Source organism: Talpa occidentalis, unplaced genomic scaffold, assembly GCF_014898055.3.
Source record: "Talpa occidentalis isolate TD23 unplaced genomic scaffold, MPIMG_talOcc4v2.1 talOcc4.5, whole genome shotgun sequence".
Classification (NCBI taxonomy): domain Eukaryota; kingdom Metazoa; phylum Chordata; class Mammalia; order Eulipotyphla; family Talpidae; genus Talpa; species Talpa occidentalis.
Genome location: NW_023604861.1, coordinates 39,262,942 through 39,281,365, shown reverse-complemented (window position 1 = coordinate 39,281,365; position 18,424 = coordinate 39,262,942). Strand labels below are relative to the sequence as shown.

The window sequence follows — 18,424 nt, the reverse complement described above, 5'->3', positions numbered from 1 at the left end:
ACAATTGCAACCCCGATTTGACCCCAATCCCTCCTTTCCCTCCCCCTCAAAGAGTGTCTCTGGTTCATAGTTGTTTGTTGATTTTGATTTTTTTCTTTCTTATAGTTATTCTTTTTCCTGGTCCATATTTAGGTTTCCTAGATTCCTGTTATGAGTGAGACCATCCGGTGTTTTTCTTTTTCTTTCTGGCTTATTTCGCTGAGCATGATCCCTTCCAGCGCCATCCATGTTGCTGCAAATTGCATGTGTTTATCTTTTTTGAATGCTGAGTAATATTCCATGGTGTATATGTACCACATCTTCTTGATCCTGTCATCTATTTTTGGGCATTTTGGGTTGTTTCCAAAGCTTAGCTATTGTAAACAGTGCTGCTATAAACATAGGGGTGCAGGTGCTCTTTGGAATTGATGTTTCTGTGTCCTTTGGGTAAATACCTAGGAGTGGAATTGCTGGATCATATGGAAGCTCTAACTTTAGTAGGTTGAGGAATCTCCACACAGCTCTCCATAGTGGCTGGACCAGTTTGCACTCCCACCAACAGTGCAGAAGAGTTCCTTTTTCTCCACACCCTCGCCAACATTTGTTGTTGCTAGTTTTTTTAGTATGTGCTATTCTCACTGGTGTGAGATGGTATCTCATTGTAGTTTTGATTTGCATTTCCCTGATTGCAAGTGACGTTGAACATATTTTTGATGAAAGTATAATCAAATTGTTGAGTAATAACTTAAATATTACCAAGTAATTTTAAATCATTAGCCAGTTTATGTTAATCAATACCCTAAAATTTGTATATATTTGTGTTAGTTTGGTAGTAAGAAATATGGTCGTTACGTCAGTTTGAAACAGTTATTTTTTAAATTCCAAAATCCTGTTTTTCAATCACGATGTATTAACATATATACAATATAGATAATACACATATGTCAGATTTCTATTGCTGTGTAATAAATTTAGCGACTTAAAATAATACCTATTTATTTTCTCACGCTTATCATAGTTCATAAATCTGAGCTACATTCCCTTTAACTGGTAAAGATTGCCTGCAATTTGCTATATGGTCCCCTCCATGAATCCCATCTCACTTGGAATCTCTTGTAGGAATGACTCAGACCTTTTTGCTCTTACCTTTTTTGTTTAAGGTTTTAATTTATAATCTTCTCATGAAAAATCTACACAGGGCCTCCCTGGTGGCGCAGCGGTTGAGCGCTGGGTTGCGAAGCTGCCCGCGGCCTCTGCGGCGCCGGTTCGATCCCCGGCTGCTCCCCGGCCACCAGAGGAGGGTCCCACATGGCGCGCAGACCTCTCCTGCCGCCCGCTGCTCCCCTCAGCAGTGTACTTTGGTCCTTCTGCCTGCTCTGCTTCCCGCTCTGGCTCTGGTGAATTCTCTCACCCTCCCGCGCTTCTGACTGTACCCAGTGCATGTATAAACAAACAAACAAACAAACAAATAAATAAATAAAACATGCCTCTATTTAAAAAGAAAAATCTACACAATCATCACAGATAAAGTAACTGCAGAATCTTTACTCCTTTTTACCAGCCTTTGCAATCCCTGACATCCTTCATTCTGTTCTTGTGTTCCTTTCTTTTTTTTGCTTGAATTTTTTTTTGCTGTTTTTTCTTTTCTTTTTTTTTTAAACTTCTTTTTTTTTTTTTTTTAAGATTTATTTATTTATACAAGCACTCGGTACAGTCAGAAGCGGGGGGAAGGTGAGAGAATTCACCAGAGACAGAGCGGGGAACAGAACAGGCAGACTGACGAAACACACTGCTGAGGGGAGCAGCGGGCGCAGCAGGAGAGGTCTGCGCGCCATGTGGGACCCTCGCCTTGCAGCCAGGGATCAAACCAGCGCTGCAGAGGCTGCGGGCAGCTTTGCAGCCCAGCACTCAACTGCTGCGCCACTGGGGAGGCCCTGTTTTTTTTTCTGTTCACACAGGCTATGCCTTGCAAGTCTACATGTGGGCTCATTTTTCTTTCTTTCTTTTTTTTTTTAAACAATAGCATTTTTCTCGTTTTTTTTCTTTTAAGATTTATTTATTTATACAAGAACTGGGGTATGGGTCAGAGACAGGGAGGGTGAGAGGATTCACAGAGCCAGAGTGGGGAACAGAACAGGCAGAAAGCACAGCTAAGGGGAGCAGCGGGCAAGACAGGAGAGGTCTACCGTGCCTTGTAGGTTGCTTCCTGGCCAGCCAGAAATCAAACCTGTGCTGCAGAGGCTGCGGACAGCACCACAGCTTGGCGCTCAACCCACTGCGCCACCGGGGAGGCCCTGGGCTCATTTTTCTTTGTGTAATCCAAGGAATTGTAAATCATGCCAAAGCCAGCTGTCTTGCCACCACCAAAATGGGTTCTGAATCAAGATATCAGGATGATATCAGGGGCATCTCGTACATTTTAGCTAGTTTTTCCTGAATTTCTGTATTAAATACTGATGCCTTACCAGGGTGAAGGACATCAATGACCACTTGTCACTGAAGCCCCTGGTTGCTCATGAACTTCCTGGTCCAGCTAGTTGCTGTGTTGTTCATGATGACAGTGGATCTTCAGACAGTAAGGGAAGGAAAGAGTGACTCACACACAGCTTTTTAAGGGCTCACCTATTTAGATGAGGCCCAACATGATAATACTCCTTTTGATTAACTCAGTTTTAATCTGCTTAGTCACCTCGTTGCTGGAGTGATATTCCTACATATTCACATAGTCTGCCTGTACTTAAGGGTACATCTTAAAATTATGCTTGCCACCGTATGTGTTCATTAGATTTAGGTGTTACAGTTATGCTGTTGGGGGAAAGACCCTGTGAAGATAGTTCAAACATAAACCTAACTAAATCCCATCTAACTGGGACCATTGACATTAAAACATTAATGAAGAAACACAGAAAAATGTCCATTTTGCTTCCATTGAAAGCAAAAGTGATCCAATTTTAATGACAGACTACCTGGAAAAGGTAGGAGACAAAAGGTTTTAATTCTTTTCCTTGGTGCCATGTGATTCCTGGAGCTCCTTTACTCAGTTTTGTCTCATCTGTACTCAGAATGAAAGTTCTAAATTTATAAGGGAAATATTTGTTTTTAATACATTTAGAAATTTCTTTGTATCTTATGCCACTTCCTCTATTTTCTTAGCAATAAGGCTATCTTAAGGCACAGGAATGTAACAGCTGTGTTGAAGAGAAGAAAGTATTTACTAACTTCCCTTTCCTCAGGAAGCACACAGTAATAGCCAAACATGTTTGGCCGTAACTTTCTAATTACACCATATTCTTTCAGTAGCTTTTCTGGTAGTAGTGGTGGTTTTCCCTGAGATGGCCACATTCTTATGACCCATAACATCTTTTAAAAAAAAATAAAAGAGGCACATAAAAGAGGTGCTTTGTATAGTATTCAGTCATGCAACAGAGGTGGGATAACCAGCATTTAGAGTTATAAAATATCTTAGTTTGACCTAATAAATACAAACATATCATCATTATTATTATTATTATTTTAAGATTTATTTATTTTTATACAAGAGCTGGGGTACAGGCCAGAGGCGAGAGAGGATTCACCAGAGGGCCTCCCCGGTGGTGCAGCGGTAGAGCGCTGGGTTGCAAAGCTGCCCGCGGCCTCTGCGGCGCCGGTTCAATCCCCGGCTGCTCCCCCGCCACTGGAGGAGGGTCCCACATGGCGCGCAGACCTCTCCTGCCGCCCGCTGCTCCCCTCAGCAGTGTACTTGGGTCCTTCTGCCTGCTCTGCTCCCCGCTCTGGCTCTGGTGAATTCTCTCACCCTCCCGCGCTTCTGACTGTACCCAGTGCATGTATAAACAAAACAAACAAAACAAATAAATAAATAAATAAAACATGCCTCTATTTAAAAAAAAAAAAAAAAGGATTCACCAGAGACAGAGCAGGGAGCAGGACAGGCAGAAGGACCAAAATACACTGCTGAGGGGAGCAGTGGGCGCGACAAGAGCGGTCTCCTGCACCATGTGGGATTCTCACCAGCCGGCAGGGCCAGGATCAAACCCGAACTGCAGAGGCCGCGGACAGCTTCACAGTGCTGAACCCACGGCGCCACCGAGAAGGCCCAAAATACAAACAAATTACTACAAAATTCACATGCCGGACTTAGAAATAGTTAAGGAAAGTGATATTATCATGCTCTAATAATCATTAATCAACGTATTGAAAAGAAAGCATCTGTTGATGCATTGGTGAAAGGAAAAAGGTTGAAAATAGCCTTAAATTAATTATAGGGTCACCCTGATGGCACAGGGGTTACAGTCACAGCACTATAAAGCCATCTCCAGCCACTATGACCTCAGTTTGATCCCCAGCCAGGGAGCTAACCCACATGGTGCAGCAGACCTCTTCGGTCTTGCCCGCTGCTCCTTTTGCTCACTTTGCCTGTTCTGTTCCCTACTCTGTCTCTGGTGAATCCTCTCAGCCCCCTGTACCTCTGGCCTGTACCCCAGTTCTTGTGTGCTTAAATAAATAAAAATAAATCTTTAAAATAAATTAATTATAATTGTAATAAAACATTAAACTCTGTGTGCAGGACAGTGAAGGCTAGGAGGGCATTCTGCTTGGCGCTCTTCCTCCCTTATTCTAGATCCTGACCTCCCTAGTTCATCCACCTAGTTCCTGGTGGAGCTGCTATGTTCTGACATAATCCTGATCCTAAGCAAACACAAGATTTGATTTGTTTGGGGAGGAATTCAAACAAGCCCCAGCCAATGAGTTTTGTCCCAGGATTTTAAACTGGAGACAAAGACAATCATTCATTCTCTTTTGGTGACTGAAACTGAAATATGTAAAATTTACCAGAGGCTAGAAACCACATTTCTAGCCATGGAAAGAAAACAGTCTTTATGAGAGAATGAAGCTGATATTATTGAAAGGAGCAAAAATGAGAACTGTATGGAAAGAGGGCTGATGATATGCACCCCCACATTCATTCCTGAGGCCCACCTACACTCCCAGGGTGGTGTCTGCAGCTAATTCATTTCTATTCTTGAGTTCTATGAGATTACCCACTATTCTTATGAATTCCCTTGAGGGTAATGTTTATTTTTATTTTCATTTGTCTAGATAATAAGCACAGACTAGCATGTAATAAAGTTTTGTGTTTCTGTTGTGTTTCTCAAAGTCCTTATGTAGATTCCTGTCTAGTCTCTCTCATACCTGGTGACACTGCAATTTCCCCTTGTTCCTGACCTTTAAATGTGCTTTGTTTCCATGCCTTTCTCCATATTCATTCTTTTGATTGAACTCTTCACTGATGCCCCGTTCTTGTCAAAATTAATGGCTCCTCATTTTATTGTTTAATTTTTTGCACTGTGCTGTGAGGTTTATCTATTTCCCTAGCTTTCCCACTAGATTATGAGCTTCTGAAAGTTAGGAACTACATCTCATTCATCTTTGATCTTGGCATCTCTAGCAGTCTGTTCATCAAATTGAATCTAAATGTGATATCATCAGTGAGAGAAATAATCCTTTTTGTGTAATTTCCAAATGATAAAATCACCTTGGTAATACCATAATTTGACCTCGAGGCATACTAATGTTATAAGCCGTTTTCATATTATGTTCAAGATGGTATAAATCTGTTTTTAAAAAGATTTATTTATATAAAAACCAGGGTACAGGCCAGATGTGCAGGAGGGTGAGAGGATTCGCCAGAGACAGAGTGGGGAACAGAACAGGCAGACTGACAAAATACACTGCGGTTAAGTCAGGAGAGGTCTGCTGCACCATGTGAGTAGTTCCCTAGCCGGAGATCGAACTTGTGCTGCAGAGGCTGCGAACAGCTTCACAATGCTGCGCTCAACTGCCTATGCCACCAGGAGGGCCCAAGATGGTATAAATCTTAATTTTAAATCTCATCATATGCTTTTGCTTTCAGTTATTTTAAAAATTGAACTGAGATTTGCTATATGCTGCTGTTTTGTGGAATAGAAAGATAGTAAGATATATTTCCACCTGTAGTTTGAGAAACATGTACACTTAACATAAAGTATAACTTTAAGAACATACAAAAACTTTATATAAAAGATTAGTTCATGCCTATGTTAAAAATCTCTTTTTCTCTACATTTCTATAATACATTAAAGATTTTCCATTAAGTCAATATATGGATTTGGAGCATTTCTAAAATGTGAAACTATCCTAATTCACTAATCCCAGCAACCCTATTACAGGAAACTTTTGTAACACAGGAGAGGTACTTGAAGTCATTATTTTAGTCAATTTTTCAGAGAGGAACTGCAGGGAAGACAACAGGGAAATCTTAATGGAAGTGGGTTTTCACTCAATGGAATTATTTGGAGTTAAACATAACAGAATTTTTTTCCTCAACTTTTTATTTTGAAAATTTTAAGCAGATGTTCAATGGAAACCCTAAATCTAGATGCAGTATTTCTTCTCTTCCTCCTCCACCTCTTCTTTCTATATATATACCTGTGTTTCTACCTAACCATTTAAAAAGTTGCAGCCCTTAAGACACTTGGCTCCCTAAATATTTCAACATAAATATTTATTGATTATACATCTCTAGATTTTAAAAACAGTTTATTTTCAATTTAAGAAAAAAACTGGAACTATGATACAACTTACGGATTGAATAGTTTAAATTTGGAGGGTTGACTTGAGAAAGGTGATCTAGAATAGTCAGGGGAGGCTCTTTCTGAGCCAAGTCCAGGGGACTGGTGAGGCAGACATTGGCAGGGAGTGATACACACACTGACGTGGCAGCAAGTGCCTGGGGCATGAAGTCTTTCAGTTATTTCAGTCTTCTTTGCCTTGGGTACCATTTTCAGGACAGAATAAAAAGCCTTATTATTTTTTTTTTAGGGTACAAGAGGAGAAGTGATTCAACAAACATGTCCTTTCAGAAGTACTTTGAGAACCTAAAATAATGTTGTGAGAAAAGTCAAGTAAAGGAATTTTAAAGAGAGGGAGGTAGTAAATTTCAAAAGTTGATTCAGATCTGTTTGTTTTGTTTCTCAGAGTAGTTGGGAAATCCAAGTCCTAGAAAATTTGATTTTTAAACAAAATGCTAATTTAAACAATTTTTTTAATTTTTTTTTTATAGAGGCATGTTTTATTTTATTTTTTATTTATTTGTTTGTTTATACATGCACTGGGCACAGTCAGAAGCGCGGGAGGGTGAGAGAATTCACCAGAGCTAGAGCGGGGAGCAGAGCAGGCAGAAGGACCGAAGTACACTGCTGAGGGGAACAGCAGGCGGCAGGAGAGGTCTGCGCGCCATGTGGGACCCTCCTCCGGTGGCCGGGGAGTAGCCGGGGATCGAACCGGCGCCGCAGAGGCCACGGGCAGCTTTGCAACCCAGCACTCAACCGCTGCGCCACCGGGGAGGTCCTTAAACAATTTTTAAAAGAGAATAATTCCAATTACTCTTTGGATTCATTTTTTATATAAAAAGCCAACACTCACTAGGAATTATCCCAAGTATGCCATTGTGTTCAACATTGTAAAACTACATTTGGTAAGCTTTTTGCTATTAAATAATGATTGCAGGGCCTCCCCTGGTGGCGCAGTGGTTGAATGCTGGGTTGCGAAGCTGCCCGCAGCCTCTGCAGGGCCGGTTCGATCCCCGGCTGCTCCCCGGCCACCGGAGGAGGGTCCCACATGGCGCGCAGACCTCTCCTGCCGCCCACTGCTCCCCTCAGCAGTGTACTTCGGTCCTTCTGCCTGCTCTGCTCCCCGCTCTGGCTCTGGTGAATTCTCTCACCCTCCCGCACTTCTGACTGTACCCAGTGCTTGTATAAGTAAATAAATCTTTAAAAAAAAAAAAAAAAAGATTAAAAAATTAAAAAAAAATACTTTTAAAAAAATTAATAAATAAATAAATAAATAAATAATGATTGCAGGGCCTCCCTGGTGGTTCAAGGGTTAAAGTCTCAGCACTATCAAGCTATCACCAGCCACTGCAGCATGAGTTCTATCCCCGGCTAGGGAGCTAACCCACATGGCCCAGTGACCTCTCCTGTCTGTACCCCTTCTGTACCCCTCAGTAGTGTATTTCAGTAAATCTGTCTGTTCTGCTCCCCATTCTGTCTCTGGTGAATCCACTGACCCCCCCGCATTTCTGGCCCACACCCCAATTCTTGTATGCAAAATAAATAAAGATAAATCTTTAAAAATAAATAATGACTGCAAAAAACCAAAATATCACTTAATTGTTTGTTTTGTTCTCCTTTATTTGCAGAAAATAGTTTTCCTAATAATTCTCTCTTTCACCAGGAATTTCTATGTGGGGAGAAGTGCCTGGATCATCTAATTCAGAAATTGCTTCAATCAGCAGATGAAGAAGCCATTACTGAATTTTTGGATGAAACTCTTAAATTACCAAAATAAATGCTGCTTTATTATATAAATGAAATGGACCTATTTCAAGAAGCAGACGAAGGCATGAATATCTTTGAATGCTCCTAGAATATAGCTAAAAATACATTGTACTTACAAATATATTTTTTAATGAAACAAGTAACATTTCTTGAACTAAGTTTTATTTTTTAGGTTTCTTATAGAATTCAGTTCAGAGGAAAGTAGAAAACAATCATGTGGTGTTGATAAGAGAAAATATTGAGAATTGATTATGTGATTTAGGACAGGTCACTTGTTCTCTTTCCATGCCTTTTTTTTTTACAAATTAAGCACATTTTCATCTATTACTTCAAGATGATACCACATGACAAAATTTAGTGATACAGATTTATAAACTGCTTTTTAAGCCCTTATTTAAAGACAACATACTGTTAATCATGTTAAATTAGGAGTTAACATGTTACTTTTCAATAAAAGTGCAGACTATGAGTCAGTGACAGTGAGTATCTCAGAGATACAGATTGTCCAGCTCTTTGAGAACAGAATGAATTCTATACTGCATAAATTATAAACAATATTTAAAATAGATTCTGCTTGCCTTGTATTTCTTGTTGTTCTTTGGCTTAAGTTATTAATATGTAATAAATGTAATATGAGTAATTTACTGCAATCAGTTTTGTGTGGTGATAAAGCCTAGCCTTTACCTTAGGGAACTTCCAGTTGAGTGAGGGAGCCAAAAGATGATAAATCACCCACTCTACTACTAATGGCATGATATATTTAGCAATTATTACCAGGAAGTTTAAATAAGATAGAGAGGGGGTTATTATTTTAGACATTCCTTGGAAGAAAAGTACGTCAAGAGAGACTTGCTGAAATAGCATTTTAAAGCCAATGGAATTATTTGTAGGTAGAAATAAGTTTTTCCCCATTTTTTTATTTTGAAATTTCCCAAGCACACAGAAAATTTTTAGAAATAATTTCAAGAAACAGTTCAATGAACGCTATAAACTCTATAGGTTCAACTGTGGTTAATATTTTGCCACCTTTGTTTTCTCTGCACCCACACACACATGTACATGTGCACACACAGTGGTTTGTGGACTTTAAAAATTTGTTGCTGGGCCTCCCCGGTGGCGCAGCGGGTGAGCGCTGGGCTGGGAAGCTGCCCGAAGCCTCTGCAGTGCTGGTTCGATCCCCGGCTGCTTCCCACATGGTGCGCAGACCTCTCCTGCCGCCCACTGCTCCCCTCAGCAGTGTACTTCGGTCCTTCTGCCTGTTCTGCTCCCCGCTCTGGCTCTGGTGAATTCTCTCACCCTCCCGCGCTTCTGATTGTAACCACTGCTTGTATAAATAAATAAATAAATCTTTTAAAAAAAAAATTTGTTGCCTACCTCATAACACTAAAATATTTCAGCATATACTAAGAATAAGGACATTCTACAAAATTATAATTCCACTATTATATCTACTTGTATAATAATACAATATAATTTGAGCTAATAGCTATTACATAATTAAACTTGATTATCCCTAAAATGTCCTTTTTAGCTGCATTTGTTCGCTATTTTTGTCCAATCCAATATCCAATCAAAATTCAATTGTATCTCTTTACTATTAGAATTAATCCCTCAACATTTTTCCCCATGATATGGACCTTTTGAAGAGTCTCACAAAGCTTTGTAGAATGACTTACATTATGAATTTGTCTGACTGCTTCCTGATACTGTTGGTAAATTCCATCCACGCCCTCAATGCACCATAAAGCAAAATTAAAGATTTATTAAATTCAGGCATTTCCAAGTCGGTGACAAAATCTACATACTGGGAGGGTGGCCACTCTAGCCCATGGGCACAGAAACTACCTTTGGGATCCTTCCAAATTTTGCCATATGTGCCTCTTCACCTGGCTTTTTATCTGCATCTTTTAAAGTGAACTGGAAAGTACTATCGTTGGCATATTTTGGAAGAAACCTGTTACAAAAAGTTGGAAGAGGGCCTCCCTGGTGGTGCAAGGGGTTAAGCACCGTACTATGAAGCAATCCACAGCCTCTGCAGCAGGAGTTCAATCCATGGCCAGCCAGGGAGCAATCCACATGGCGCAGCAGACTTCTGACTTGCCTGCTGCTCCCCTCAGCAATGTCCTTCAGTCAGTCTGCCTGTTCTGTTTCCCACTCTGTCTCTGGTGAAGCCTCTCACCCCCTGCATCTCTGGCCTGTACCCCAGCTCTTGTATGCATAAATAAATAAGTTTTTTTTTTAAGATTTATTTATTTTTATACAAGAGCTGAGGTACAGGCCAGAGATGCGGGCGAGTGAGAGGATTCACCAGAGGCAGAGCAGGGAGCAGAACAGGCAGACAACAGAAATACACTGCTGAGGGGAGCAGCGGGCGAGACAGGAGAGGTCTGCCACGTCATGTGGGATTCTCACCGGTCAACTGGGATCGAACCCGCATTGCAGAGGCTGTGGGCAGCTTCACAGCACTGTGCTCAACCCGCTGCACCACTGGGGAGGCCCAAATAAATAAATCTTAAAAAAAAAAAAAAAAAAAAGCTGGAAGAGTCGAGTAGGGTCCACAGCCCAACTCTGGCCCGCACGGCAGCGGTGCAGGAGGACACCATGATTCAGCGGAAGCAGAGCAGTTGAGAAAGCTGTTTATTGGTAGCCTGAGCTTTGAAACTGCAGGTTATAGTTTCAAGAGAACATTTTTGAGAAGTGGGGCACACTTACAGATTGTGTGGTGATGGAAGACCCCAAACAAAATGTTCTGGGCACTTTGGTTTTGTGACTTGTGATGAAGAGGTCTATGCACCAACATGTGCTGCATCACACAAGGTTGGTTGATGGGCATGTAGCGGAATCAGAGATCTGGTCCTAGAGAGGATTCAGTAATGCCTGTTGCCCCTTTAACAGTAGATTTTTGTTGGTGGCATTAAAGACAAATATAATTTAAGAAACTACTTTGAAAAATGTGGCATGATTGAAATCACAGAAGTTGTGGAAGACAGGCAGACTGGAAAAAAAGAGGATGTGCTTGCGTAATTTTTGACCATAATGATACAATTGATAAAATTGTTATTGAGAAGGGTCTCTCTGGTGGCCTAGGTGTTAAGTCTTAGAGCTATCACCAGTACTGCCTGATTTCAATTCCCAGCCAAGGAACTAACCCCCACGCAGAGTAGCAGACCTCTCTTGAGTGGCCTGCTGCTCCCCTCTGCAGTATATTTCAGTACATCCACCTGTTCTGCTCCCCACTGTCTCTCACCCCCCACCTCTATTCTACACCTGAGTTCTTGTATGCATAAAAATAAATCTGAAAAAATTAATTGAAAAATTATTATTGAGAACAAGCTATTAACAGCCATACTGTGAAGTAAAAAAGGCCCTTTCTAAACAATAGATGCAGTCTGCTGGAACACCAAGAGGTGGTAGAGGTGGATCTGGCAACTCTACAGATCATAAACTTTGAAAGAGGTGGTAGTGGTGGTGGTACTTTGGCCACAGTGGAAACTCTGGTGAAAGAAAAGTTTATGGTGGTTGGGGTGGTGGCAGCAGAGGTAGTTGTGGAGAAGGTGGCAGTGGATATAATGGATTTGGAGGTGATGGTGCGACAATGGTGGTGGTTCTAGTTATAGTTGTAGAGGCTATGATGGTGGTAAACCAGGATATGGGAGTGATTGATATGGTACTGATGGTGGAAGATATGATGATTACAATGATGGAGAAAATTTTGGCAGTGGTAACTATGGTGGTGGGAACTATAATGATTTTGGAATCATAATGGATAAGAGCAATCAAATTATGGACCCACGAAGGGGGTTAATTTTGGTGGAAGAATCAGGCAATCCCTGTGGTGCTAATTAAGTATCTGTTTGTGGAAGTGGTGGCTACTGTAGTAGAAGGGTCTAAAATATTGGCAGAAAAGTGCTATAGTTCTTAGCAAGAGAGAGCGAGGAGTTGTCATTCCAAATCCTTTAGAGGAGATATAAAAATCTTCCAAGGAAGGAGCGATGATCCATAGCCAAAAAAGTTACTGCAGCTTAAACAGGAAACCCTTCTCATCCAGGACAGTCAAAGCCACACAGATGGCAAAAAGTGGAACTACTGACTAATGCAATGTAGTGCCAATCCGACGTATATTCCTGAGTCTTTTATCTGCTGTAGCTTTTTCTTTTCATTACACCAGGTTTATTGTCCTATAAATTATTATTTTTAATTAATTTTCAAATTTTTTTACATCGTTGTTCATTTTTAAACAATATGTGATGATAGTGGTACCAGGAATTTCAAAATTAAGGGATTTTTAATTTAAAAAAATCAAGGGAGGATCACTACTTATTGATGTAAAAGTAAGTTAGAAACCAACCATGACCTGAATGAAATTGAAGTTCAAACAAAGAAGTCTGGCACCTAGAGTTCTGGAAGTATGCAAAGGAAACTATAGTTGCTGTGAAGCAGAATCAATTAGTAATCACCAGGCATACTGAAAGCAAATAATCTGATAGAATCAAGACCAATACAATCAAACATTATATATAGCCCCTTTCTAAAAGAAATCAAAAATGCCAGAAATAAAATCCTAATTAATAGAGCCTTCATCTCTACTACACAACATTTATGGGGAGAACTACAAAATATTCTAAAATACAAATTGGTCTGCATCTAGAAAGTCAGGCTAAGAGGTAATACTGAATCAAGTATCTGGTGCAAAGGTTATCAGCCCTAATTTACCAAGATAAGCAAACAATGTAATCTCTTTTTTGTTCTTATCTCCACCCCACTACCAAACATTTTTTTATATATAAACTCTGAATAGTACAGGCCACTACAGGGTGTATTATAAACAGGCTAACAACTTACAAAAGGCTTTGAAGGGGCCTCCCCTGGTTGTGCAGCGGTTGAGCACTGGGCTGCGAAGCTGCCTCTGCACAACCTCTGCAGCGCCGGTTCGATCCCCAGCCGCCAGCGAGGGTCCCACATTGCACGACAGACCTCTCCTGCCCCGCCCGCTGCTCCCCTCAGCAGTGTATTTCGTCAGTCTGCCTTTTCTGTTCCCTGCTCTGGCTCTGGTGAATTCTCTCACCCTCCCGCGCTTCTGACTGTACCCAGTGCTTGTATAAATAAATCTTTAAAAAAAAAAAAAAGGCTTTGAAGGTACAAAACCAAATAGACTTTAATTGTTATTTTAATAAAGGGGAGGGAAAAGCATCCACTACTCTGCTAGTTTGCTTATAAGGGCTTCCTAAAGTAGCTCATGATGTAAGCTAATGTCTGAAACAAGGGAGTTTGTGCTCAGAATCAGTATGAAAACAAACAAAAAAGAGTGATCAAACTGGAAACAGAAAGCCATAAACCTCAAATTTGGGACTGACAATTTCCCTTTATCCACTTACCTGAGAAGGATGAAGAAATAAGAAATGAATTTTTATCTGTAAATTATTCTGGAGAAATCAGTGCTCTTGTAACAGGGTGGTCCCCAGGAAAGGGGGAGGTTCCCTGCCCCACCCAAGGGAGGGTGGAGCTGAGCAGAAAGAGAAGAAGCTGCAAGAAGAGACTGAGGAAGGAAGGAAGCAGGATGGAGCCAGGAGACCTGGAAGAGGCGCATGGAGCCTAGAGACACGTGAAGAAACTGTGCTTGTCTTTTGGTCGTGGACTGGGTGACACAAATGTGGGTGAGACCCGTGGGGAGGTGACAATGGCAGCTTTTATCTTGATGTTGATTTTGCTCTTTTCCTTCCGGGCTTGTCCGGTTGTTTGTGACCCTTTGCTGTGGGTCCCCACTGGAAGATGCTTTAGACTTGTGGCAGGCTTTGGGGCCTTGTTCTGGGCCAATCCCATTTGGATGGACTTTTACCCACGAGGGGACGGGTAACTTTGGGTGCTTCATTTAGAAACTAGACTCTTTGCCTTTCCTGTATTGTTTCCTAGTTTTATTAAAGTTCCTTCCCATTAAAGTCTCCTATGTTTTGTGTTGATGCGGCGGATGGCAGAACCCATGTAGAATAGGCAGGTTTGTGGGGTTTGGGCTGCCCCTCTCCCTGTCCTATAACACTCTGAGAACATAGGAATCCCTGAAAATTCAAGACAGAACAAGGAAGAAAATACTGAGCTTTTTGAATCCCAAGCTCTAAGTGGGATCAAAACAACCAGGAAGGCTGCCCTCAAATGCAAAAAACGGTGACCAGAGTGAAAAAAAGAGTAGCTTTTGTTGGAAGGAATTTCACAGAGGCAAAAACAGTTTAACTCCAGATATGGAAACTGAGCCCAGCTGCCTGAGACACACAGACCTAGTCACTCAGGCAGCAGCAAACCTTTATCTGCCAACAGTATTTGAAGACTGAAGTGGACGGGATTTCAAATCGGGAAGGACCACAGCTTTGTTTCCTGCAAAGTCTTTGAGGGAAAAAAAGACACCACTCTCTTCCCTGGAGTACCACATTACCCCCAATAGTTCGTGGAAACCCCGGAGCCACAGCAACAGTACAGTACGTCCTCACTTAACTTTGCTAGGATCCTGGAAAAGGTGACTTTTAAAGGAAAAAATATGTAAGTGTTACAGAACAGGGAGAGGGGCCCTTTTTCCTGGGGACCACTCTGTTACATAAGGAATCCAGTTTTTTTATTGTTTTGTTGGGGGGAAAAGGATGTCCCAAAGCTAATTCCATACAGGCTTTGTGGACTCCACCCCCACCCCAGGTCAAAGCCAAAGACACTGGGAACTCCAAATCCCATCACCACCAAAGGGAAGGTGGCTGGGACCTGAGGGTGGGGTTAAGCAGCCAGGTGGATATAAAAGGCAGACACATGGGTTTTGGGGATCCCCATTTTTGGCTCTCGGCCAGCTCGCAGCATCCGGCCAGCTCGGAGAGTGACTTTGGGTTTCCAGGTCGTTGGATCGGGTAGGATGCATTAAAGACTTTATTTCCCTATTTTCTCCCTGAGTTGTACATTTTCCTTATTTCCTTTTCTCTTGTAAATAAACCTTTTATTAACCCTTTTGTGTGTGTCTGTAGTAGAGTATTCATAAGTCCCTTTAAAGCGTGCGGGTGAGGACCCACAGCCAGGAACCCGTTTAATATCGGGGTTGCTCTATAACAGCTTGGCTCCCAACGTGGGGCTCGAACCCACGACCCTGAGATTAAGAGTCTCATGCTCTACCGACTGAGCTAGCCGGGCGCTGCGAGCTGGCCGAGAGCCAAAAATGGGCATCCCCAAAACCCATGTGTCTGCCTTTTATATCCACCTGGCTGCTTAACCCCACCCTCAGGTCCCAGCCACCTTCCCTTTGGTGGTGATGGGATTTGGAGTTCCCAGTGTCTTTGGCTTTGGCCTGGGGTGGGGGTGGAGTCCACAAAGCCTGTATGGAAATAGCTTTGGGACATCCTTTTCTCCCTAACAGTTTGACCATAGGTGAATTGATATTTAAGTCCCCATCTTATATTTCTGGTCACAAAAAGATCAACAAACTTCTAAATAAAGATGAAAACACTTAAAAAATAAATTCAGATTAAACACGTTTAGCAAGACCACTTCCTAGGTGATGTTGAGATTCATATTGTGTCGTATCAGGAAGTTCCACTATCAGTGATGCTAAGTTTGGAAACAGTGTTCCTTAAAAATGAGCACGAAAACTGTGGGAATGCTTTGGTGTCATATCAACCTTTGATTCCTTGCTCTTTTGTAATCTGGCCTTGAACATGGACCAGATTTATTGACTTGCTTCTAACAATAGAATACAATAGAAGTGGTGGGGTTGTTACTTCTGATTTTAGAGTATAAAAAGAATTTCTTCCAGGGGCCTCCCTGGTGGCGCAAGAGGTTAAGATGCAGCACTATGAAGCTGCCTGCAGCCACTGCAGCACAAGTTCGATCCCTGGCCTCCTACCAGGGAGGTGACCCACATAGCGCAGCAGACCACTCCTCACTCGCCCGCTGCTACCCTCAGCAGTGTATTTCAGTCAATCTGCCTGTTCTGATCCCCACTCTGTCTCTGGTGAATCCTCTCACCCTACCCCCGCCACACCTCCGGCCTGTACCCTAGTTCTTGTACGCATAAATAAATAAATCTTTAAAAAAAACCCAGACTTTCTTCTGGCTGTTTCTCAGTCTGCTCTTCTCTTGGGTTATTCCATGTTGTGTGCAGTCCTGTGGAGTGACCCACATTATTTGGCAAAACTGAACCCCATATTTCCACAGCCCTCCAGGAAGAAGCCCATCACCTAGCACAGGAATGAGATTTGAAGCAAGTCATTCAGCCCTAGTCATGTCTTGAAATGAGTGTGACCTTAGCCAATACTGTAATTTCAGGAGAGTTCTTGAACCATAGGCACCCCACTCCTTTGTTCCAGGATACCTGAGTAGCATTCACAAACTGAGTAAATTAATGTTTGTTATTTTCAGCTGCTAATTATTAGGATGAATTGTTATATCAAAATATGTAACATGTGGGCCTCCCTGGTGGCGCAAGGGGTTGAACGCGGTGCTATGAAGCTGTTCGCAGCCTCTGCAGCGCGAGTTCAATCCCCAGCCAGGGAGCTACCCACATGGTACTGCAGACCTCTCCTGTCTTGCCTGCTGTTCCCCTCAGCAGTGTATTTCCATCAGTCTTCCTGTTCTGTTCCCCATTCTGTCTCTGGTGAATCCTCTCACCCTCCCACCTCTGGCCTGTACCCCAGTTCTTGTAATCATAAATAAATAAATCTTAAAAAAAATGTAACTTGTATATCCAATGACCTTTCATCTCGTTGATTTAACATCAATTAATGGTTCTTGCTTGCGGTAATCAACTGTTATACTGGGAACTATAAAATGGTAATCCTCATTCGTCTGTATTTATTAGCTGGAATTCTTTTAAGAAAGTTTTCCGCTGGTTTTCCTCTTATTTTATCTAAGCTGAAAGATAATTTAGTTTTATTTGAAACAATATCATTATATCTCCAGAGGTAGGCATTGCCACCCACAAGATAACCAATGTCTCTGGAGAATAATTTTTTTTTTTTTTTAAAGATTTATTTATTTATTTATTTATTTATTTATTTATTTATTTGTTTGTTTGTTTGTTTATTTATTTATTTATTTATACAAGCACTGGGTACTGTCAGAAGCGCGGGAGGGTGAGAGAATTCACCAGAGCCAGAGCGGGGAGCAGAGCAGGCAGAAGGACCGAGGCACACTGCTGAGGGGAGCAGCGGGCGGCAGGAGAGGTCTGCGCGCCATGTGGGACCCTCCTCCGGTGGCCGGGGAGCAGCCGGGGATCGAACCGGCGCCGCAGAGGCTGCGGGCAGCTTCGCAACCCAGCGCTCAACCGCTGCGCCACTGGGGAGGCCCTCTGGAGAATAATTAACTGTGAAAGAATGTCGAGTTGAGTGATGAGTTTCAAGGTAAAAGAAACACAGAAACTGATTTTTGTTTTCAGACATTTTTTTAAAAAATATTTGTTTATTTATTTATTCAAGCACTGGGTACAGTCAGAAGCGCGGGAGGGTGAGAGAATTCACCAGAGCCAGAGCAGGGAGCAGAGCAGGCAGAAGGACTGAAGTACACTGCTGAGGGGAGCAGCGGGCATCAGGAGAGATCTGCGCGCCATGTGGGACTCTCCTCCGGTGCCCGGGGAGCAGACGGGGATCGAACCGGCGTTGCAGAGGCTGTGGGCAGCTTCGCAACCCAGCGCTCAACCGCTGCGCCACCGGGGAGGCCCTGTTTTCAGACATTTTATGGAAGAGAAACATTTATCCAAGGAAATAAAACCTTAGAAATATAACCCTAACCATGATTTCTACAAAAACAAACAAACAAACAAACAAAAAAAAACCAAACTCATTTAAGGGCCTCCCTGGTAGTACAAGGGGTTAAGTCTCTGCAGCCACTACAGCATAAGTTCAATCCCCAGCCAGGGAGTAATCCACAGGCTCAGCAGACCTCTCCTGTCTCTACTGCTGCTCCCCTCAGTGGTGTATTTTGTCAGTCTGCCTGTTTTGCTTTCCACTCTGTCTCTGGTGAAGCCTCTCACCCTCCCGCGCCTCTGACCTGTACCCCAGTTCTTGTATAAAATTCAGTTCGTCAGTTGTACTAGCCATAATTCAAGTACT

General features: G+C 42.1%; 1 protein-coding gene and 1 non-coding gene across 5 annotated transcripts in view; one reads left to right on the top strand and one right to left on the bottom strand.

The window, feature by feature from the left end:
- The window catches only part of MTRF1 (mitochondrial translation release factor 1), a 30,747-nt gene extending 21,067 nt beyond the window's left edge, over positions 1-9,680 (top strand). For all 4 annotated transcript variants that reach the window (XM_037526933.2, XM_037526932.2, XM_037526934.2 and 1 more), the window contains exon 10: positions 8,251-9,680. In XM_037526933.2, the coding sequence (XP_037382830.1) occupies positions 8,251-8,364 (114 nt within the window). In that variant the 3' untranslated portion in view covers positions 8,365-9,680. The remainder of the gene's footprint in view (positions 1-8,250) is intronic.
- A 5,756-nt stretch (positions 9,681-15,436) lies between these two features.
- Positions 15,437-15,512, bottom strand: TRNAK-CUU (transfer RNA lysine (anticodon CUU)). The gene has a single exon. It is a non-coding gene; the product is annotated as a tRNA-Lys (tRNA).
- Between the last annotated feature and the right edge of the window lie 2,912 nt (positions 15,513-18,424).